At 32.9% G+C, this 25,556-nt stretch overlaps 1 protein-coding gene across 4 annotated transcripts in view; it reads right to left on the minus strand.

Annotated features, from left to right (window-relative positions):
* Window positions 1-25,556, minus strand: part of CSMD3 (CUB and Sushi multiple domains 3) — a 613,333-nt gene that overhangs the window by 198,241 nt on the left and 389,536 nt on the right. For all 4 annotated transcript variants that reach the window (XM_042035930.1, XM_042035929.1, XM_042035928.1 and 1 more), the window contains 5 exons: window positions 17,595-17,764; window positions 9,584-9,740; window positions 6,106-6,297; window positions 5,222-5,348; window positions 4,474-4,676 (listed from right to left, as the gene is read on the minus strand). In XM_042035930.1, the coding sequence (XP_041891864.1) occupies window positions 4,474-4,676; window positions 5,222-5,348; window positions 6,106-6,297; window positions 9,584-9,740; window positions 17,595-17,764 (849 nt within the window). The remainder of the gene's footprint in view (window positions 1-4,473; window positions 4,677-5,221; window positions 5,349-6,105; window positions 6,298-9,583; window positions 9,741-17,594; window positions 17,765-25,556) is intronic.

Below are 25,556 nucleotides of genomic sequence, written 5' to 3' on the forward strand. Positions count from 1 at the left end.
GCTTAGTTCTGCACTGGCTGCCTTATAAAGCTCAAAAAATGCTCTATACTGTGTGATGTTTAATTAGTCAGAAATGTGACTGCACTCTTAGACCTGAGCAGAATGTATTCTGTAATGCTGAGACACTCAGTAGTGCAGCTATTAGTGGTGAAATAATGGCCTACGGAAGATGAATACATTTCTGCATAAAAGATAAATGGCACCTGAAATGTTAAAGTTAGCAGACAGAAAACATCCCTGTAATACCAGATTCAAAGGCCATTGAAAACTATGGAAAGAATCTGATTAACTTCAGTAGGATCTGATCTGATATTACACACTTCACAGATATTAAAGTGATTAAAAATACTCTTTTAAACACACAAACAATTATTATCATTAAATGTTTTGCATTTTAGTGTTCTTACTCAACTACTTTCAGTTCTCTGTCTTTTTTTTCACAACTAATACTTTCATCTTGGTGACATGAAGCAATGTCAGCTGATGAAAATATTTTAATATGACTAATATTTTGGCCTGACCCTGAGATATACAGCTCATGTCTCTGGCAAATACATGATTGCTCCCTTCTCTTTCTCCTTCACTTTTCTCAAAGATCAAGTTTTCTATTTTGTGCAGAATTTACTGTTAAAAATAAATTATTGCTTATTTAATTGGTGTTTTTCCAGTATGTACTGGGGTCTTCATGCTCTGTCTCTGACAGTTGAGAGAAAATGTGCTGTAACAGGTATTTCCTGTTTGCATATTGCTTCTGGCCTGTTGTCAACTTTTCACTCTTCTCCCAGTTTAAGGATAGACCTCTGGCATCTGTTCTATAGCTACATTATTCACGTCATTTAGACATGTTTCAAAATTTTCAAATTATAATCTTACTGTTGAATCACCAGAGGTTCTTATCTTCCTATTACACATATACACAAAGTTTTTGAAATATTCTGCTTTATTATACATCTTTTGCTACTTTGATTTTCAGGATTTGTGGGCTCTGTTTTCTATCATGTTATTTAATTGTAGTCTCAAAGAAGACTGCAGAAACTGAAATGTTGTAATGTTTAAATTAAGAGATACTGTCGTGGTCATTTGCAGAGGTCCAACACAAAAATGAAAGACATAAAGACATATAAAAGACAAAAGACATATTAGACCAAAATTCCGCTCTGCCTAGTGATGAGATGTGAAGTCATTTATTTCTTTGTTTACATTAGAGGTATAAAAGAAGCTGTACTTTCACTAGCCCTGGATAATTGGAGGAAAGTAGTGAAGCACAATCAGGCTGAGTTCCCATATTTCATCTGAAATTCATCACTTTCACTCCTTCCTTTCAGAGTAGTGTCCAATTGTGTTAAATAAAAAAATTACCCTTTTCAACCATAAGAAACTCTCCATTATTCCTTAGTTCAGCATAAAATAAATAGTTTCTTGCCTTTCTACTCAGGTCTTGTGAGACCCCAGCTGGAGTATTGCATCCAACTCTGTGGTCCCCAGCACAGTAAGGACATCAGCCTGTTGGAGTGAGTCCAGAGGAGGCCACCAAGATGATTAGAGAGGACACCTTCCCTGTGAGGAAAGGCTGAGAGAATTGGGATTGACGTGTCTGGAAAAGAGAAGGCTACAGGGAGTCCTAGTTGTGGACTTCCAGTACCTGAAGGGAAACTACATGGAAGATGGAGAGAGACTTTTGACAAGGACATGTAGTGACAGGACAAGGGGCAAACTGAAACAGGTTGTTTCATAGTAGGTTTACATTACATATTAAGAAGAAATTCTTTACTATGAGGGTGATGAGGCACTGGAACAGGCTGCCCAGAGAAGTTGTGGGTGACCTATATCTGGCAGTGTTCAAGGGCAGGCTGGATGGAGCTCTGAACAACCTAGTCTAGGGAAAGGTGTCCCTTCCCATGGAGAGAGGGTTGGAGGGTTGAAACTAGATTGTCTTTAAGGTCCCTTCCAATGCAGACCATTCTATGATTCTGTAATTATTTTCTTACAGAAAGAGATTATGAACGTTTAAACCATCAAAATAGTTCTACTATTTCAGATACAAGTAACCTTTTGTTTTTGGTTTTTTTTTTCCTCCACAAAAAAGGCAAGCTAACAAAAAGAAACAAAACAGACTAATTGACACAGTGGGCAAGAAAAATATCATCGTGAAACCCTTTTCCTTCAGATCCTCTAAATTTTACAAAATTAATAACAACATCCATGCCTTTTAAAGGATTGTTTTGGGCAGCCCTAGATAGAAACAATTCTAATATTACCTTTTGTAATACATAATACTAATTAAATAATAATTTTCTTTCTACTTTCAATGTAACATTTCACCTTCTTTAGGTTTTCCCTTCCAGCCTTCCCTCTTTAGTTTGGTGAATGATGGTATCTCACATGCCTTTTGAATTATCATATAAAAATTATTTTTCTGATTATATTGGATGGCTTATAGAGGAGTCAAATATAAATTATATTATGCTATCAATGGTATTTTCACTCATTAAATGACAGATGCAAAATTGTGTAAAAACAGTTGATAAAATGAAATAAAAAACTGTAAGGAACTAATAAGGTTAATCCATATTTGGAAACATTTTTTGCTTAAAGGATAAGAATAGAATAGAGAAGAAAATAAAGCATTCAAAGTCTTAAAAGGGTTTGAACATAAAGTATCTGTTGTCATTGAGTAACATTCCTCTTGAGCTAAAAGGGCCGATAAGGCAGTTAAATACTCTTACCCAATTTCACAAAATGGCAAGAGGAAAGTAAAAGCAGATACCTCCCTTGTGTGAGCTGTCTGTTTGTTAATTACAGTGTAGCTAGAGTATGAAGACACCATCTGTTTCACTCAGACAATATTACGTACTCAAAGAAAGTATATGAATACTTGAAACAAAGTTGCAAAGAATTGTCCTTTTCTTTCTTCCGTCTCCTCAAATATGTTTCTTTATTGGTCAGTGGAATAATATGTCCATAGAGCAACATTGTTATTTAGGTTGTGTAGCTATTTGCACATTACTTTTACAATCTTAATTTAGGGAAAAAAACCCAAAGAACTCTGTTATTCTACTAAGAATGTACACCCAAACTGTGCCACATCAACTATTTGAGAAGGATCGCTGTGATTTTGAGAGTCTGAACTGAAGAGTAAGAGAAATGCTGAGACAGTAAGACTTCATGGATCCTTTAAACTGTCGTTAGAAGTTAACAGACTGCAACAGCACAGAGAAAAAAATAAAAAGCCTCTCCTTTCAGATAAACCTCTAAAATCTCTTTTAACATAAATCACTGCAAGTGCATCAGGAGCTGTTTTATAACTTTACTCCTATGTACAATCCCTTTTCCTTTAACTACATTCTTGTTCTGCATCAATCTATTTTTCCACTCAGCTTAAATGACTGCCTAAATAAATTCAGTGCATAATGGTCTCCCTCTCCGCCTTCAACATTAAATATAGGAGCATGTCTGAGAATGGAAAGCACATATGTGAGAATCTCTCAGACAGGCTCTGGAAGGAGGTAAGGTGGTGATAAAATGGCAAAAATACCTTGGAGCCAAGGGATTAAAATCCCTATTCATGGCTTCAAAAATCAGCTGATGGAGCAGAAGCACTCTTTCACTACAAATAAATTATCTTTCACTTTGTACTCTCATTTACATAATTCATTCTTCCTTCAAATTACTGTATGCACAGACAGGTAATTGCCAAATACACAGAAAGAATGAGGGCAGGGGAAAACAAGGGCTAATAAAACTTTCAAGCACAGGAAGCACGGTGAGGTAAATAGTGTTAACAGTAAGAGTCTCTGTGTCAACCCATGTTAGAATTGTTGCTATTGCTACACAAAATGATACTAGACTAGATCTTGGTAATCTTGAAAAAATATATATACATTTCACTGACCAGAGCAAAAAGAAGGTCAAAATGGACCTGGCTCAATGATTCCTTCAGTTTCAGCAATAAAATGTCTAAAGGGATTTAATAACAGTTAGGCAACTGTTTAGATTTGTCATCCTGCTGCCTGTAATAAGATGATACAGCACTAGAAGGCAAAAGGGAGAAAGACAGTGCTGTTCCTGTAGAGCTCTTTTCTGTTTCATCCTATAAACCACAACAGAAATAAAAACTCCCCACAGATGTCCCTGAAAGCAGAAACTTACTGATTAGAAAAGGATGGAGCTTTTAACATGCCTACATCACCTCCTTTGTGAAAAACAGTAATCATAATTATAAGCATTCTGGCACTGCCCCAGCTGCCCTTGAAACAAAGCCAAAACTAGCAAAGAACATGATATTTTATTGGGTTTTCTTGTTTATTTGTTTGTTTAAGATAAAGATATCGCATTACAACAAATCTGTAGGTCTATGCCAATTCTTTCCCTAAAAACATCAGAAATGTTGTCGCTGATTTCAAGTGTTTCCAGCACTACAATTACCTGTGAGTGAACTATCTCATAAAATAAATAAAAAATTAATCAACTTACTTGAAAACTGTATGGCGAATCCAGATTTACTGATATAAAAATCTGTGTCAAACTGGATAGTTACTATGTTGAGTGTACTGTGAATGCCTTCAGGAATAAGGGAGCCACTAATTTCTTTGAGCAGCATCTCATTCTCAGGTGGACCATCCCAAACTCGAAGAATGTCATGGGATGCCTCAGTATCAAAAGCAAGAAATTGGAGGCTGAAAGAACACCATGATTTTATTGTCAGCTTTCATATTACTCAACAACGTAACTTTAACAGCAAAACTAAACAAACAACAGAAAAAAGCAAATAAAATTTAACTTCAAAGGGTAATTTTCTATAATGTTGCACACATTTATCTTTAATGCATGAAAGCCCAATACTGAAATGAATTTGAAAGAAAAAAATCTTACAATAATTGAATTTGTACACCATGAAGTAATGTATTACTTTAGCCATTCAAATAATCTATAAGCATCTACACAATATTTTCAGAAAAGAGTTTCAGTTTTCCTAAGACAATATTATGTATCACATTCCCATCAAAGCAAATTAACTAAAAAGAACTGCTAAAGGTTGTGTTGGTTCGCATTTTTTTTCATATAGTCTTTCACTAAAGAGTTCTGTGCCTCCAGCATTTCACAAAAATATAACCAATTTTAAAGCTCAACCTTCTGTAGATATGCTTTTTTTGCACTCGAATAATATTTGGTTGTTATAGTAAAAGACATTTGTTAAAATTGTAAGATTAATTTTCAGTACCTGACAATATTTCCTGGGTCTACTTCAATCACCCACATGCAATGCAGATTGTTGTCATAGGGAAAAGGATAGCCAGGAGATAAGATTCTTCCTGATGACTCTCCTTTAAACCGTCCTCCACATTCAGCTAATAAAAAACAACATTATGGAATGATTTTCCAGCTAATCATCTGAGCAATCAATTTATACATCTACTCTTTTGTTGAACAGGTATTGGTCAATAAAACTGACCATATACCATAATATTGTAAAGCAGTGTATAAGGACTGCATTCCACTCCTTGCTTCACCTACTTACTCAATGCCAATTTCCTTTAAATGAAGACAAAAAAGAAAGAAAGCTACTATAATATTTAAGTCTTGTCTTCTTTTCACTCTCCTATGGTAATAATTGTTCCTGTAAGTAGCTGCAAAACTTAGGAAGTTAATATTGTAAAAAAACAGGAGTGACAAAAATACAAAATAACTTTATATCTCTTTATATTTTAAATTTCATATATTTTCTTTAATCTATTTCATGTAAGTATACTAAATTTTTCTAGCTTATTTATATATAAGTAAAAAAAAATACTAGTTTTACAATGCCTTTCTGATTAAACTGTCTTTTTATGTTGATTATTTGCTGACATTAACAGGATTTTCATGTATTAGGACTTTCAGTATTCACAAATGTTTAATAATTACTATTTTTTAACCTAAAAAGGAAACACCAATCAGATAAACTTAGATGAGATCTATGCAGAAAGAACTATAAATGCCTGTGTAAATTGATCTGTAAATAGATCATACACATCAGATTTTACATAAATCAAATAACCCTTAATTTTTTTTCTTTCTTGCATTCAAAAAGTAAGTAAAGAAATAAAAAAAATATGAGTGTAATACCAATGCATGATGGTAGAGGATAGTCCCATGCCCTTCTTTCCCCAGTCATACACTTTAGAAGGCTACTTCCATGGAGTGTGTAACCTGGATTGCATCCATAAATTATAGTACTTCCAGCAAAATGACCTTGGTCACTGATTTTATATCCAAACTGTGGCACACCAGGGTCCTCACAATGTGACAGCTCAAAACCTGTGGGAAGAATAAAATGTTGTATTTACAAAATCAAACAGAAAAATACATTAATGGCTTTCAGATTTTCTGGTTTTCAGTGGAAATCAGTCATTTTCAAACTACATGTAACAATACCTTTAGGATTTCTTCTCTGTTTTTAAGCAGTCTAAGTAGGATAACTGCCTATACATCTTTCTTAGAGCATGACCAAGCTGTGTTATTAATTCAATTTTCCTAAGAGTTCAATTAAAGACAGAAAAAAAATCATTCTAATTATCAATAAGTTTTAAAATGTTATGATAACTTAAAATCGGGCAGGTAAAGGGACTGTCCATTTACTTGTGAATAGACATTTAAAGGCTCATAAACAAAACTTAACAGCAGATTTCTCATTATTTTTCATAGTAACAACGACAGCGCAATAGCACCAGTGGCACCAAAGAAAAACTGCAATTTTCATCAATCCCTACCCTAATCTTTTGTTCAGTAGTTCGTAAATTTAAGAACTACATTCAGGAATCAAAGACAATGATGATATAGAGAATTCAAGCCAAACAGCTTGGACATTTTTGAGACTTAGGAGACATGAAGCAAGAAGAAAACAAAATATCAATGCATTATATGGAAACAGGGAGGTATACTAACAAATGAGGAAACATAAACCACAATTTGGGAGAAAAATTTTCTATTCCAAATCAAGATTTCTGTTATTAACTGTGAAGCAACTCAAAACCTCGCTTTGTTCAAAACCAAATACTTTTACCAATATCATGCAGCTTAGAATGCTTGTAGGCAAAAAAAAAGAGACTTTGCATCAGATTGCTATTCCTATACATAGGTAATATGGGAGGAAATGAAGGGGTTTTCATGTCTGCTTTGTTCAACAAATCATTCACACAGTATGTGGCCATCTGGTCAACAGTTGGTAGCCTTTCACAATCTCTCCTCAGATGCTTCATTACTATTCTTGATTGGAAAAAAGATTATTTTATTTTACAGGCAAAATGCTTGCAAATGCATTGTAAACATTGGATAAGGCTGCTCATGTAAGGGGGAAAAAAACATGTCAAATGCTGTATCTTTCAGGTTCTTCCTTCAGCTCATTTCATATGTGACTGAACATGTCTCACCTTTTGAAGAGCCTCCAAAACCTCTGAGCTGAACTTTTCTCATTCCTAAACTATGGTTTCTTAGTACAGTGTGTGCTGCAGAACCTCTGAAAGACATTAAAGTGAGTCCCAGATGAAGAACCATTTTTGATAATGCTGGTCTGGACACTTACTGACCAGCTAGAATTTCCTGTCTTCTGAGACAACTTCTGACCACAATGTGAAAAGAAGTTCAGATCTGCCTTGATCCCTGAGATGTCCTCATTTCTGGACAGCCTCCTTACAGACGCAGAACCCAAGTCAGCTTTTTAACTGATGACCTCCCTCTTGAGGGGGAACACGTAACTCCAATGCCTAACCATGGGAACTAGCAGCATTTTTGCTGCCCTAACTGGGTGTGACCAGAGCAGGCAGAGGGCAGAGTGCTTCAGCCAGGGCATGGTGAGGCAGTTTGTGCAGGAGGGCACACAGGGAGAACACCTCTTTGAAGGGTGAAGCTTCCACTGGCCCAGTAGAGAGACTTGAAGTCCTCATAACTCAGCAAAGGAGCACCGGTTTTTGACCATCTGTAGAGCTCAAGGGTGCTCATCCAACCTGACCCTCAAGGCAGGATGGTGGGCACTCCTCTGAGCAAAGACGGCATCTCTGACTGGGAGGTCTGCACTATCTATCCTGGCTGATGGATCCACCCAGACAGAGCTCAGATCGCGCTCTTTCCTTGTATCCAATCTAAACATACCCTCTTTCAGTTTAAGGCCCGCACCCCTTTTCCTATTACTACATTGTCCTTATAAAGAGCACCTCTCTATCTTTCTTGTAGGCTCCCTTTAGGCACTCCCTTTAGGTCCTATGAGGAGCCTTATTTTTTTCCAGGCTGAACAGCCCCAACTCTCTCAGCCTTTCTTAATAGGAGAGGTGCTCCAGGACTCTGATCCTCTTTGTGGCCTTCATCTGGACTTAGTATTTTTCTTCCAATTTTACCAATATCAACAAAAGAAGATCCATCACTGTTCAGGCTAAAAATTCTTCAGGCTAGGAAAGTGTAGTCCAATATGAATATCTCAAAAGACAGGAAATATTACTGATAAGGTTCAAGTGCTGGGCTTGGATGTACCTACATAAATAAGAAAAATTACTTACCTTGACACCTACTACAATAGTAACACAGCACTGAAAGTCCTATCTTTAATCATAGGGTACAGTCCTATTCTAGCACATGCTATTACAGAGTATAATTATGCAATTTTCACCTGGAAAATAATTACATACTCTTTTATTATCTTGAAATATTTTCCTTTCCTTCTGCAAGAATTACGTTATTTTTTAATTAGAATTAATTTTAAAAACATTATGTCTAGTTTTTAAAAGAACAATTTTTGAACAGGTGAAAAAGGAGTGATTTGAGTACAAGGACAAAAAAAACCCTGTTGATAGCTGCATTGCAGAATTACCTTATAACAGTGTCCTGCTTGATAAAAATTAGTTCTACGTAATAATTCAGTGATGATGAAATAATTATACACTAAAAAAGTCATATACACTACATGTCAATAGTCATGTGCTACAATTTTCAGAACCTGACACTTGGTAAATAAAAGTATATAGCTGCTTCCATATACCCTCTAAGCCAGGGATCAGAAACAGTTTTTCTTCTCCTCATCTTTATAGTTTAAGTCCACATATAGGTTTTTGTTAAGAACCTTTCTTTATCACTTTGGTTCCAAATTGGATTATTCTGAAAAATAATCCTAGCTCAGAAACAAAAGCAAACTAACTATCAAAGATGAGTCTTAAGAAGGAAAATTTCCTTTACTTATGAATTATCTTCATGAAGCATTGTTCTTTGGTTGCACTTTTTAAACTACTCACATGCTTCAATATTTTTATGTGCTAAAACAATCAACTGAAAGTTACCCTGTTTTTTCTTATGCTTTCAAAAATTGAAAAATAACCCTCTAGAAAAACAAGAGTGATTTACGTACCAGATTAAAGAAATGACTGTTAAAGCCACGTTTCAGTGTTCTATGTGTTTTGGGTTTTTTGAGGTACAGCTATGAAAGTATACTCTTTTGATAAGTGATTTGCTCTGAATTTCTTCCATATTTGTCATTTAACTGCATTTTTATCTTATGAGAGAATAATTTTCATTCCTTTAAAAGCATAAATCTATTCCTACTGTTTTCTCAAATACTTACTGGTATACACAAGTTGAAAACCTTCATCAGTGCCCTCCACGTCCGAGTTAAATTCCAACCATAAATGATTTGAAGTGCTACTTAGTGTCAGGCCTCTTAATGATGCCCCAGTATATGCTCCCAGCAGGTGAGCAGTGTTGTCTTTGCCATCATAGATCTGTAAAAAATTTGAGTTTTACAGTTAGGAAGAAAGAAAAAAAGATACATTTTATTTACAAAACAATTCTGTGCATTTGCATTAAGAGGGCGAACAGCTCTGCCAAGGGAGATCTTTGCCAGTCAACCTGAAGTACTATTTAGATATACTATTTGCCTCCCTTGACTTAAATTGACTTCAGTTTGGTGATTTTTCAAATGCAGTTTAAAATAATTCAATTTTTACAAAACAATAGAAGTGGGCAGCTCAGGTTTTTTTAGATCTCTGTGTTTTCTCTTTCACTGTCAGTATTGTAATGCTATCAGTGAACACCTATAATGTGTATCTGCCCCAAGTCTGAGGTGACATAACAGAAAATCTCACATATCCCCAATTTTGTCCTCTTAAATAAACCTGTGGTAGCTTTTTATCATGTGAAGACAGGTTAAAATATAACTGTGAAGTAAAAAGAGACTAGGAAATAAATTTAACAACTGCTTCCATAAATTGAAAGAGTAATGTAATCTATATGTAAATAATCGTACAGAATTTTTATTTTTCTTTGAGTATTGTTCTTTTCCTTCTATCAGAATACTAAATATGTCGAACAATCTTCCAATAATTCTCAGGAAATTTCCCTAAAAATCTGGTTGCTTTAAAACACCAAAGGTTGTTGTATTCCTGTAATTCCTAAAGAAACCCCCTAAAATTTAATGATAATTGCTCATCCAAACATCATTTCCTGTAGGATTTATTTAACTATATTATAATATATATATTATATATAATATATATAATATAAATATATAATATAATATAGATTATATATATTATATATAATAAATATATTTAAACTAATATTTAACTAAAACTTTGATTAATGTGGTTTATGAAAAATTTCGCTTGCAAATCAGTAAATTGACCTGTGAATAATTTTCGAATTGCAGTAAAGGGAGATTATAAAGCCTTATTAAAGTATACAGAATTGTCTGCAGTTCTCAATTCTATTGTAATTCTATTAATTACAAATGTAATTAAAGCTTTCATTTTTAGACAGGAATTTTCATCAGAATGAAATCAAAACAAATACATCAGCAATAGTAGTAAGGCAACAAAGTAAATGTGAAGTATTATGATGCCTGTTCCCCATCTGTAAGAATGAGTTACACACCTAAATCCTATTTTCCAGAAATCCTCATGTCTCCAGTAATAACACAGACTTTACATTTAATGATATGCTGAAATAAAACAAGTAAGTGACTTCTAGCTATCTGTAATGAGTACAGCAGTTTAAGATGCACAACAAGATGACTTGACATAATTCCTTGGTTTTTACTGACACAACAAATAAATTACACGCAAATTTAGATTTAAAAGCCGATGTCCTTATATGGAGTAAAAGGAAAAAATCAGAGAAGAAGAAAAAAAGTGCAATTAATGCATATCAACTAAAATATAATTTCAAGATATATATATATATAGCAGTATTAAAATAGATGTCTTATCTTTTTAAAAATGATACTGAGATCATAAAACAAGCCAGAAACAGAAAAAAAAAATCCCAAAACTAACCACAAAACAAGAAAAAAAACCCCAAAACTAAATCCAAATAAAAAACCCCACCCAACCTAGAAAATTAATTCTGAAATGCACTTAATTTTGTTTTAGCAACTGTAAGGAAAATATCCTTTTCAGGAGAATTACTGCTATGCAGAAGAGATATTTACATCATGACAGACTTAAACAAAACCCAGCTTGAATCCTTTTATAATTAATAATAACCAAGGATTCAGGATTTATTTTATTTTTAAAAACTAGATAAGAGTAAACCATTTTCTTCTATGTGTGTATTGGTAATACTTAACCAAAGGAAGCTGTTAATAAGTTATACCAGCTATTCTCAATGTCTCACCAAAACTTTGAATAAACCATGTCATGATACCAATTTTCTTCAGGTTAGAATTTCCCCACACACCCTTTATTGACAATTTTGTTAGATGTCCAAACACATTAGTCTGCTTTCACATTATTCCACTCTCATTAGTTAATACTCATTCTATTTCATGGGCTAACTAGCTGTCACACTGTACAATATTTTTAAGCCTATATAATTTCTATGAAGGAACAGAATTTAAAGTATCTAACACTTCTGAAACTAATTCATTTGAGTAGGAGAAGTGCATTTAGCTGAGGCAGGATTTTGATTCATTTAAACACTAAATTGAATTATTTTTTCTTTTGGTTGCTGTCTTTCAGACATTCAAAGTACCCCTCTTCTTAAGACACTGGGGTCTCCCTTAGGACAATAAATTAATGCATTTTTTTGTAGTGTAACTCAATTTAAGTCACATTTTCATTTCTGTGCTGCATTTCAGTTAATAGGAAAAAACCCGGATATTTTTAGAATCATTTAAAGTATACGATTTAACTTGCCAATAAAGTGGTAGGAGACCCTTCTGAGATTTGCCGAATCAACATTTTCTTTCTAACCTTGTTAAATTAGGTGGGAGATAATGATTTTGAATGAGTTAGTAATTCAGCTGTATAGTTTTTTTGGAAGGTAATACTATATGCGAATTAAGGTAGCACAATTAGCTTATTTTTAATATACAAATATATTTTCTTATAGGCCTTGCCAGCACATCTAGATTTAAGTCACTTGGGTGATAAAAGTAATTCCAAGAATAATCATTTTAAAAATACTATTTGGTTGGATATATTTTTCTTAAAGACATCGTGTAACATTAGTTCAAAGATAATTGGTTCATGACTGGATAATGCCTAGATATGCCAGTAACAAACTATTTAGAAAACAGAGGTCCATCTTTATTACTTTTTCTATGGCCCAATACTTTAAATGATTAATTCATAAAGAAAAACAAAGGCACAGAAAGTTGAGTTAATGTTCTTCATACCACAGTAATATATAGAAATATTATAGGGTAGGATGCTAATAGTGAACACTCTACCTAAATATTTCAACTAATAGAAGTTATATTCCATTTTTGAAGGAAGCGTTGTTTGCATTTACAGTTAGAGAGCAAAGAAAATTTGCTAATCTCTTAAGTGGCTCCATTATTAACAAATTTTAGATGGAAATTAATGCCTTTTTTTCTGCTAATTTATTTGACTATATAAAATTTTACCAAGAGAGTATCATAAGTGAATGTGTAAAATTTGTGCATTTTAATCAAGCTATTTTTGAGATTTTTCATTGAAACATAAAAGGCATATGGATATGAAGATCTGTTCCTTTATAAAGAGAAGAAATAACATAAAATCAGCAGCTCAGAACTGAGGCTGTCAACGCCCTGTCAAATGTATATCACATGCGAATAGAAGCACTAATATAAAGACAGAAAAGGGTCCATATGTTTTGGGGGTTTTTTTGTCCCCTACATTTATTACCTTTTTATAAGTGTTATATTCAGGATGATATTGCTAAAAGTATTATTATTACAAACATGAAGATTTTTAAGAAACAAATTAGCAAAAAGGTCCAAACATCACATCCCTTCAAAGTCTTTGTCCAAAACCCTCAAAAACTGAATCATGTATACACATTTATAATCTGGCTCATAGAGGAGACAATGAACAAATGCAGTAAAACTGAATCCTCTGTATTTGGCAGGAGCACAAACAGTGCTGAGCCAAGCAGAGGCGAAGGGAACCCTGAGTGCCAGTTCTGTTTGCTGACACGCTGTTACCTGCTAGTTGCTGCAGTGAGTGCTTTAGTAAAAGGAAAAAGAAAGATTGCTTGATTGCATTATTAAAAATAATTCTTAAATCAATTTTTTCCACATAGGTGCAATATCACTGACCACAGCAGCTCTCACGCTACATAAAGCCAAGTAGATAGTCTACTACAAAAGAGAACTAAGATCCCCAGAAACAACTGATGTTCTTTTTCTATCTCAGTCCTTTTCATATTTGGTGTTCCTCTCTCTTGTGTTTTAGGTTTACCTAATGAAAACTGTCTGCAGAATTTTGGAGGTGGTTTGTTTTTTTTTTTATTTAAACATTACCAGAAAACCACCCATTAATTAGTACCATGCATAGGTACATTTTTATTTATGCTGAAATCTACTTAAAATAAAGAAAACAATCATATTAGCCTTGTTCAAGTTTCAATTTTAATAAAAGTGCCTCTCCCCTAAATTAGAAAGTATATTAAAATATCTTTGATATAAAAGAATATTTTCTACATTCAACACATTTCAACACAAATAACATGTTCACCACTGTCAATGGACTATTCAGGCGAGCAGAAAAATGGCAGCTCTGTTCTTTCTGTGTATATCTCAAGCATTTGCATACAGCTAGCAGAGACTAGAGAGTTTACAAGCAAAATTGGGGATGGAGATAAAAGCAAGGAACAAAAACCAGCTAGCAATATTTTCATACTTTGGAAAAAATGCATTATTTATCTTTGCCTCCCACATAGGTAGATTACTCTAAAAATACTGAATTCTGGAAATATAGTGCACAAACTCAGTTATCAGTACAGTTGCAAAGAAGGAAGCAAGTGTTACAGAGTTTCTGAGATTAACATTGAATGGATTAGCCTGTAGTGATTATACAGATCCTAAATTCTTCGTATGTCTTCATATAACTTTCAGAAATATTAAAACAAGATGTGGCACTGTCAAGAGCAGCTTATATCCCAACACACACACACACACAAAAAAAAGTAGAGATATTTACATATTTGTTACAGTTTCTAATAAAACACCAAAAGAACTGCACCATTAATGTAAGTCGCCAGAGCAGTTACATTAAAAAGAGAACAAGAGAATTGCATGCTAAATGAAGCAAATGAAAAACAAATTATATACTCTGAAACCTCAGTTCTATACCAGTTCAGAAGTGATAAAAGGGAGCTCCTCCTTCTCTGCCCCTGGAGTAATAGTAAGGGTGGTGATTTACTTGTGTTAAATATGCTGTTTCTCCCTAATGCTGTATTCCCAGCACAGCTGTTTCATTGTTTCAATCACAGTGCTTGTCAGATATAAATGTCATCCATGGTCAGTTAATTCAAGTAGCAAGCAGCAGACCTCATGATGTCATTAAAGAGCTTATCAAAATTTTATTAGAATACTCAGTCTAATCACTTTGAATGGAATTTTAGCTGCATACCTCTAGTAATCTAAAAATCCTAGCTGCAAGAAAAAGTACCACAAAGTACATGACTAACTTCTTTGCCAGCATTTTCATCCCTCACTTCTGATGAAAAGAGATGGATTATCCAAGCAAAGTTTGTCACTGAAAACCTGAGCTTTAGCCATGAAATATTATGGAGTTACTTAATTTGCGTTTGGGGGAAGGAAGACCTCTCTAGAAGCTGGTGTTTTAAGTATCTTGATTTTAAAATGGGGACTCCTATACCCTCCCTAGTTCACAGTTGATGGGGAACTGTGTATTCACTATATGTCACTTGGCTGTTTTCTGTAAGACAGGATGATTTTTTTTTTTAAACTTAAGTTCCTTCCAGTTACAAAGTAGATATACATATTAGGTTAAAAGCATTTGTTGACTATTACTGATTTATTTAAGACTAAAGTACAACCCTAATGTCCTATTCCTGTAGCCAGAAGCTTATTCTCCACAATCAGAAAAACAGGCAAATTAAGCAGTATTTTCACTTTTTTAGAGTAGAATAAAAATAGGGATCAACAGACAACTTCACACCTGATTCCAGGAGGAAAGTTTGGGTTGTGTGACTGCTAATGTTTTTCCTGAAAAAATTCCTTTATCAAATGAACACATGAAAAATAAGTGGACAGAATTAAGACTTAAGTTTGTGAGAATCTCCTCTAAGAAAGGAGGCAGGAAAAGACATGGAGGGTTCCAAAGATATTTCTTCCCACAATTGTAAAGGTTGAGTGCCTCTGTCTCACTATGATGCCAGATAGACTGAAAAAAGAGACAACCATAATCAAGAATACCTCTTACCTTTTTTTTTTTTTTTTTTTTTAATAGATCAGGAGGAACTCCAGCTCCTTATTATAATTCAAGGCTGCTGGCTTGAAAAACAAACACTCTAATTACACAATACTAATTTCATTTAAAAAACACACCTGCAAAATACAGCAAATGCGTCTGTAAATGTACTGACATTTACAGCTGAGTGGTGGCCTTCCTCTATTTATAATTAATTTTGCATTACTCTTGATTTCACATTGAGTAGCAGTATTAAAGCAGAATTTTCTTCTCTAAGTTTCTGAGCTAATATTGTCTTGTTAAACTTAAACATCTGAAGTGCATATGGTTCAAATGGAACTTGAAAAGTCGTAAGTGTATAGATCTTTCCAAATATGTACATTAAATAATTAAAAAAAGAAAAAGAAGAAAAAATTGAATTGCTTTATATTTATATTCATTTATATTTATCTAACTGCACATAACTGTAGCTCCCTTCCTACAGTGCTATGATTTAAATTAAGATAATAGAGCTGAATGGTTTCAATCAAAAAAGTCTTGAGAAAAATCTAGCCATATGCTTTTATTGGTTAATAGTTCCTTGAGCGAATGGTTTGGTTGGTTCATTGGTTGGTTTGAGGGTTTTTTCCATATTACTTACATGTTAATGCATACTGATCAACTTTCAAATAAAATCTTTCAAAATTAATTAAGGTAACAATTAAAAGGCATCTACTTGGTTCTGAAATAAGCAACAAGTTCAATTTAAAATTGATACCCTGGGCATTCTGGGTATCTATTAGCCTTTGGTTTGTTTTTCTTTGCTTGTGTTTTGCTTTAAGAAGAACATATTATAACTTTTTTCTTCTTGCTGCCTGATTTCATCTTACATTAGTTGTTTAGGTCTGCTTATATTTTAGGTATAATTTGCCCCTTTTGAAAAGGCTTGTATCTGACAACTAATGACAGAAATCCTACCCTAATGTACAGATGGCTACAGTTAGATGAGATAAACCCCGGTATGAATCACAGTTGTTTCTTAGAAATATATATTTCCATAATCCTTCTCATTTAATAAGTACATGGAAGAATATGGCAGAAAAACTTATAAAAATCAAATGTGATTGGCATAGTACCTCTTGTTCCTTTGATTTCACAGAGGCAAACTTAATTAAATTACAAATTCTGAACAATTGGACAATTATTTAATCACAGATAACTTGTTGCATTGGTGTGCTATTGCAGATGGGATGTGCAAAAAGGCACCCTGATCAACATCAGCTTTAAATGTGTAGCTGGCTAAATAATACATGCAGCTGGAACTGTACTTTTTGGAGAACAGTAATAAAACATATGAACAAATCAAAGGGTGAAATCGCTCTATAAAACTCTGCTAGGTTCTAGTATCCTTCTTTACCCTTTGTGGTTTCTTTTTTCAATGCAAAAATTCTATTCACATGCAATTGCTGTGATTACCATTTTGCAGATGTTATATACCACACCAGATTAAAGTAATTTAAAGTATAAACCTTATATACAGAAAGCAATATGTAGACAGTGTTAAATTAAAGTTATGGGTGTTATGTTTTATTATGTTTAGATCACAGCTCAAGATATGAAGATACTGAGTAAGTAAACAAATCAAAAGATGTAACTGATGAATATTTAACACTAAAACTTGAATAAAAATAACCATTATGGCAACATTTCTTTTATTATTTCAACCTCTTTTTTAATTTTCTCTGGTCAGAAAAAATTGCACTAAGAAACAGATTATAGAGGTACCTGAGAGTGCCTAATTTTGAACGTTTTAAAATGGAACAAATTAAGTAACATATTTTCTAAGAGATGCTTGAAATCCACTTACCTGGCACTGTAGTATTGCAGACAGATAAACCTCAATGATGTGAGGTAGTACAAGCTCAGAAATAACAAATAAGTTACATGATTACATACCTTAAGAACATCTCCTTGGGCTAAGTGAAATGTTCTGGCAGAAATATTGATTCCTTTCCCTGCTTGTACCTGAATGCTATAAATACATTCATGGTTGTTTTCATAATTAAGAGGATAATTGGGGGACAATAAGATTCCTTCATTATTTGTCGTGGAGGCTCCACATTCAGCTGCAATTAAAAAAAAATGTTAAGGCATATTTTAATAGAACACCTAAATACTTTTAGTAATGGTGATAATGGTAATGTTAATGTAACCTAGTTTAACATTATTAATGTTTATTAATATCTAAAATCTAATTTTAAGTATACAATCATGACAGTGATTGGAGGCTGCAAGAGTATTTCTAAATTTCAATACTTTAATAAAAGTATGTCAAAAAATTTAGAGAGTTAAAATCATATTAATGACACATTTCATAATGGTATTGTTTTAAAGGATCTTCCTTGAATTTTGGTGTATTGGTTTTAACTTCTCCAACACTGAAATTCATAAAGACTTGCAAATTAAATGAAAGTAAAAGAATTCTATAAATTTATATGCGTATTTATTTATATATACATGCACATGCATAAATATATATATATGTAGATACATGCATTTTCACATAGATTAATGATTCTTTTTCCCTCAGATATTATTTAACTATGATAACCAACATAGTCAATCATGTAAATTACAGTAGAAAAATAGTTATGTTACATCTACCAGATAAATATAGAAAAAACCAATTTCAATAACATAAAAGAAGAAAAACATAACTCCTGGAGGAAAAAAAAAAGTGAATTAAATTGGTTTAAGAGTAAGACTTAAAAATATAAATAAGTATTTTCAAATAATACTATTATTTCAAGAAGTAAGCCTTATAATTCAAGATTTTGGCAATTCATTTAATCATCAAAAAAAGCCTGGAAATATAAAACACTTTTGACAATGCTTCATTAGTCATTATTAACTAACTTTCACTTCCTATCATATATTGGACTATATGCATAATTTCAATTAGGTAACTTTTAGCCTTTAGTTACCAGGTATTTTAAATAGACACTAAGAAACTTTTATAATCCTTTGCTTCTCTTTTTATTTAGTCTTGATATGTGGCCATTATAGTGAAAGTACAAGAGTATTTCCTCTCTTTTTAACAGATTTAGATTAATTTTAAATTTAACTGTAACACTAAATTTTCTGGTTTTATGGTTGTTTTCAGGATTATTTCAATATTTTTGCCACTTATTTTACCCAGTCTCATGAGAATGCATCTCATTTATTTTAACCTGGGAATTTAACTGATTTATAATTTCACAGAGTAAGTAATGTTGTTCTGCAAAACTATGCAATAATCTTAATAGTTTGAAAAGATGCTTAAGCAAACTACAGTATCTATTCTAAAAGCTTTTAATTTTTATTAACATTATTATAATTCCCACCCCAGACTTGTTCGAGCAACATTCAGGATATTGGAATATATATTTTGTATATGAAATTTGGACAGCAATGACAAAAAAAAAGCCCAACTTGATTAAGTACCCTTTCTGTATGCAGCTAAAGCAGACATTGCACAGAAAGCCAAATAAGGCACAGAACAAAGAACAAATGCTTGATGACTACATCTAATTCACTGATATGGAACAAGTACCCAAATAATTCAGGTGATATTATTTTGTACTGGAATAGCTGGATACACTTAATCTAGGCAAAAGTGGAAAACCTTTTAGTCCACATGATCACATCTATCCTTTTATTGCACTCTCAAGTAAATGGGTATTTGCTATTTCAAAGATGCATAGGTCACTTTGAATTACAACAGAAAGGAGTAAGATGATCATAATTTCAAGACTGTGAGATATCCTTTCCCATTCCAGAGAGATAAAAAAGCCAAAAGGCACAAGGTAATTATGGTATTAGGTTTATCCATCAACTCTGGGTTATGTCAGAACTATAATTCAAAGCAATTTTTTTAAAATCTGAGCACAGAAGTCAGCTAACTGTTAGGACATTTTTAACTACTGTTTTAGAATCAGGCTAAGTTTTCTGTTAAAAAGAAGGAAACTTTTTATGTCATCATATTTATCAATATGACCTTCTGAATTTAGAGAGAGAATATTGTGTTCCAAGTTGTGGATGTCCCATCCCTGGAAGTGTTCAAAGTCAGGTTGAATGAGGCTTTGAGCAACCTGATTGAGTCAAAAATGTTCCCGCCTATGGCAGACAGATGTACTACATGATCTTTACAGGTTCCTTCCAACCCAAACCATTATGTGATTTTTTTGTATCTTGTGTTAGCAGACAAGAAAGCTAGTTTAGCAACAGCAGTATCGAAAACCACAGTATAATAGAATTTCTCCCATTGCATCATCACAGTTCCATGGAGGCACACAGTCCAGCCTACAACAGCTGCTTCTTTTGTACACTTGTCAGAGGAATTCTGACAAAATCAACTGTTAGTTCCTGGCTTCTCTCCTTGCCTCCTGTCAGTGCAAATTATGTCTTAAAAAACCACAACAGAACAACTAACCACAAAGTATCAAGCACATACTCACAGAAAAACAGGAGTTAGGATTATATTTCTGAACAAGTGCTAAATCAAACTGGGAAGGTCCACGATTAATATTGTAAGGTGTTCCAAACTGCAGCATAGATAGTTCTATCTGACAATCTCCACTCCTATCTATAAACATGAACAGGTGGCTGCATTTTTTAAAATCACATGGAACTTCATGGAACTTACAGTTTCCTTCTATTCTATAATTAATACTAGAGCAAAAATAAGAAGAGACCCTAATCGTTCTATTTGCATTTAAGTGCTGAGTAAAAAAAGTGTCAGGAAAAGTAATGTAAATAGAGTTCTTAAGTTTAAAATAAATCCAAATACTAAACACATGCAATTTTTTCAAAGTGTTTGGAAAATAATTTTAAGGGGCATTATAGTGAGTAAAAGAGACTTAAAAGGAAAACCAGGATAAAATTAAGGGAATATGTGTAAATAGGGAAACATAGAACAGAAAAAAGAAGTGACAAAACAGTATTTCAGAAGTAAAGGAAACATTACAGCGGATCAGAGAGTCTGTAGCCATTCTTTAAAGCATAATTAGAGCTGTTGTCAGAACTTACAAATATTTCTTTTCTGAATTAATGTTTCATTTTAGTAATATTCCCTGTTCAAAAGAGATAAAAATCAGGTTGCTTTATTTATAAAGTTTTTGTTTCTTTAAAAAGCTCTACTTGTTTCAGCTGAAACCTAGAATCTACCCTACACACTTTTCTTTTAGGGAAAAAAAAAAGGAAAAATATTCCACATCCAGATATATTTTCACAAAGAGTTTAATTCAGCCTAATATAAAGTAGAAGGATGTAACAGTAAGTGAATTACTGAAGTGAATTACTGTTTCCAGACTTTGGCAGAAATAATAGATTCATTTCAGTATTAGAAAGGAAAATAAACAAAAACCTCAAAGGAAAAATAATGAAAAGTAAAACCTTCTATAACAAGATAATTACAATAAAAGATTGTTATGCTTTTGGCTATGAATGTGTGTTCATTGCACCTTTCCATAATAAAACAGATTAATTTTAACTGCTGTTTATTAGTGTATTTAAATTCTGTAATCAAGCAAAATGTCATTGTGATCTAACCAAGGAATGAAATTTATCAGTTTGAACCATTTGAATACACTTCTTCAATGAATTGAATAGCTTTAAAAAAATAATACAATAGGAGAATATTGCAATATTTCTCAACAATTTAGCTGATTAAATGCTCACCATAAATAATTATCAGTCAAAAAAACATGATGTGCTCCTACAGATCAAAATTCAGACAGAATGAAATTGTTTTCTTCAATACGATCCCACAGAATCAAAAGGTAAGCGCTACATCTAGCAGTTCTGTACTTTGAAAAGATGGTATCTCTTGGTTAGGTATCTCTTGTGTATTTCAACGGCTTGACTGGGCAAGTAAGCAGAAGCATTCTAGAAAGGATTTTATCTTTAAACAACTCTGTATTAGATTGTAAATCAACAGTTACTTCAGAAACTGTATCTAAATTCAGTGCTCAACAAAGGGTTTCTTATAAAGCCGTTTGTCTTCAGATGTTCTACCTCTTCAACTGAAGGCTAGCATAAACCAGAAAACAGACTCTTGTCAAAACAAGGCAGCAAAATGGACAACAACACAAAAATTCTGAAAGGATTAAGTGATCACTAGAGCTTTATTTCTGTGAATAATATGAGTTATAAGGTTATGACTAGTTTTCCAGGCAGTTTTTATATTCTGACAGGTTAAATACAGGGAACCCTATGCTGATGAAAAAAGTGAAAAGAACATTGTCTTCTTGAATCAAGAAGAATAGTGGATTTTCCTTTTATTTTACATTGTTCCAAAATACAAGACTTCCTTTCATATAGACAAAAATGATTAACAGAAATTTCTTATTATGTATCTGCAATACATGTATCTACTTCCTATCTCATCTGAACATCAAAAGATTAATGTATCTATTTGTGTATTAAACTTATTTTCAATATAGTTTGCAAATAATTTTTTGGCTGCTTTATGACTACATTATTTATGTTATAATGAAAGACAGTATTTCCAGATCTGGGAAGATCCTGTATTTATTTCTACATCAATGGCCAAATGGCCAATGGCCAAATACAAAAGAAATCTTTCTTAGAAAGAATTACTTACATTATTAATATTATTTTTCATTACTGATTGCTCCAGCTGACAAGAATGGGTAGGAGTCCCATATACTTTAAATAATGTGCTCCTGCATTGCAACTGATCAAAGGAGGATGAAGAAATATCACGACAAATGATCTTCTGCATTAACATTAACAGGGCAAATTGTATTAAAAACCCCACATTCTATATCAAGAGAATTTAAAGTACCAATGTGCATGATTTTCCTTTAAAATAACTTAATATTCTTTTAAAAAACACCACCACCAAAAATATCCCACAACATGAACAACCAAAAAAACTCCTCCACAAAATAACTAAGGAACTGCTGGAACTGTTGGAGCTTAGTAAAAATTTGCACATAGGGAACAGGGACAGTTAAAACTTGATGAAAAATATTAAAATACATAAGAAACATTAAGAAACTTCTTATCACATTCTAATGCTATTATACTAACATGTGGTGAGACCTCAATGACTGTATTTTGCTTTTTTTAGGAATCCTCTCCCGAAGAAAATAACAGACATATAACATATTCACACGATAGAAGAAATATTTAAGAGAATAAATTTACTTCTGACAAACAGAAGAAAGTTTATGATTCATTTGTCCTGAGATGAATCAATGACGTTTAGAAGTGGATATCACAGTCCTTAAACTCAGAATTCATGCTGCCCAAACAGTCCACATATGAAAAGAAATCTCAAAGCTAGCAAAAGGACATTGTTTTCAAGCCAAATATATTAAAAGCAACCTTTATCTTTAGTTTTATATATGCACAGAAATGAATGGAGCTATGCAGATGCAGCAAGACTAATGGCATATAGAGTAAGATGCACAGAGGTAACTAATAGCTCTCCTGCTAACTAAGGAATTTACTACGGATATATCTGTGGTAGAACCTTCACTTCCTTGGCTCCGTATTTATGCATATCCAGTGAACACTGAATTTATTTTTCTCTCATACAATATAACCTTTCAGACATTTCTGTCTGTTCTTGGTGTTTTTTGAAAAGCACCTTAACTGAAGCTTGGCAAAGAAGATACATCAGTGAACACCTTGGCAAAAATCTCTACCAGCAAAAATTAATGTACAGTATTATCTGAAAAGTATGCAACATGATATAAATTAATGAGTTTGCCTGTAGATTTTTTATGGTTTTTCTCTGTTTTTTAAAATTGCAAGGTGCATAGTTCCTTAAAAATCTGTAAGTCCAGGATTAGAGACTGTTTGGGATCTACTGACAAGAATGAACAGAAAATGTTAAAGTAGCACAGAAGAAAAAAATTTTAAAGTCAATGTCTTCCAGGGAAGGTTTAGCAGTCTGGAAAGAAATTGTATGTCCCTAAGAAAGCTAAAGGAAAAGACTTGACACAGTTGAGAAGCTATGAAGACACAGATTATTTTACATAGACATAGAAACAATTATAGTCTATAAACGACAGTTATAGTGAAAAGTAATACAATTTGGCTATTGGACAGCCTTATAAGGAAAGCAAAAACAAACTGGAAGAGGGCAGGGGAGATTAAAAAAAAAAAAGGCATAAGAAATCCTGGCATAATAGAGACAGCTTTCTACATTTCACTGAAAGGAAAAGCAATTCCAAGAAAGAAATGTGTGTGCTGAATATGAACACTGCATTTGGTTATATTTGAATATAGCATGAAAATAACCCATTAAACTAAGGAATTACAGTATTCTAATAGTTCTTTAACCATCTTCATTCCATTATTGATTATAAGAAAAGTTTAATTTTATCTATGTCACTATTTTTCCCTTTAAAGCAATAATAATTGCTCTTGTTTGTTCCTATCTGTAACACCGTTACAGGAAAATTCTTGTAAGCTATCTATGGCATTGAAAATTTTAAAGAGAACTAGGCAAAGACATCTGATCTCCAAATGGATCGGAACATTTCAGAGGCACTATAACCCTATGAAAACAACTCCACATTCACAAACTTAAGATGATTCTTCTGCTCTGTATTACAAGCTGGAGACAAACCCCTAGCATATTAAGGAAAATGTTGATTCCTTAGGACCACCAGAGCTTAGAGTTTGCCTTTATAAAAAATCAAAAGTGAACAAGCATTCATACTTACTGTAGGTATTTTTTTAAGAAGTGATTACTTAGAGTCAAAAAGGCATTTTCTTTTCACTGTCCATGGAAATGTTCAAAGCAAGCAATTCAAAGATTATGGACTCTTTTCTGTCGTCATTAGATACATCCATTTATTACAACTTGTACTATTGGCTGTGTTGTAGTTACTTGGTAGCAACTCATACAGAGCGTTTTAGATTTGTTAACCGAAACAGTGTGGATAACACAGCAAAGTTTCAGTACCATCAAACAGTGCTTGCCCAGTGAGTGACTACAGACATCTACCCCAAGAAGTACTGCATCATATGTTGTACAAAAAGTGGAAAATCTTTATGCTTTTTTAGAAAAATCCTTTCTAAAAACTGTTCCAGGACAACATCAAGTGCAACTGAATTGGGATAATACCATCAGTTGAGAAATTCAGCTTTAAAAATAAAATATAAAAATATATTTTTTTGCTACTTGAACATTACTTTTCCATTTAATAATTCCTAATTTCAAAATTTCACTTTTTAAGTCTTAAGTCAAATTGTTTGAAAAAAGAATATCTTCATAGATTGAATAATAACATTAATTAATAAATAACAAATATTAACCCATCTTCTAAATAAGAAAAGGAAAGTAGGCTTCTAATTCTCTGGCAAATTATTTGGTTTAGAATTATGATTGACTACTCTGTTTCAAGACCCAACACATTGGCCTTCATTGTATCCAGAAAGTGATGCTTGGCCTTCCATCAAACTTCTTCGACTTTATCTCTCTTTCTTGCATTTTATTCTTGTGTTGACAAGCTGAACACAAATTCTGTGTGCAGTGGTTAGCTCCCAATTGATGTTGTACATATGTGAAAGTGCACATGATATCAGGAGCACTAAATCTCATTAATCATTTTGACAAAAAAGCCAAATATGAGCAACAGTAATGATACATAAATTTTGAATCTAATATAAGTGGTCAACAGCAATTTCTATTGTTGTCTTGTTTGAATTTCATTATTATGACATATAAATTAAGCACAAGATTGACAAAGGCTGGATACTTATGAGGGGAAAATTTCTAAATAAGTCATTCTAGTTGAGACTATCTTTTATTTTCAAAAGTAATGAGAAAACATGTTGACTAGAAAAAAAAAATATTCCTTATACAGCTTTTCTCTTTCCGCCCAACAAACAAACATA

This window comes from Corvus kubaryi, unplaced genomic scaffold, assembly GCF_017639235.1.
Source record: "Corvus kubaryi isolate FWS band 111438036 unplaced genomic scaffold, C.kubaryi_AGA036_p1.0 37385, whole genome shotgun sequence".
In the NCBI taxonomy this organism is placed as follows: Eukaryota; Metazoa; Chordata; class Aves; order Passeriformes; family Corvidae; genus Corvus; species Corvus kubaryi.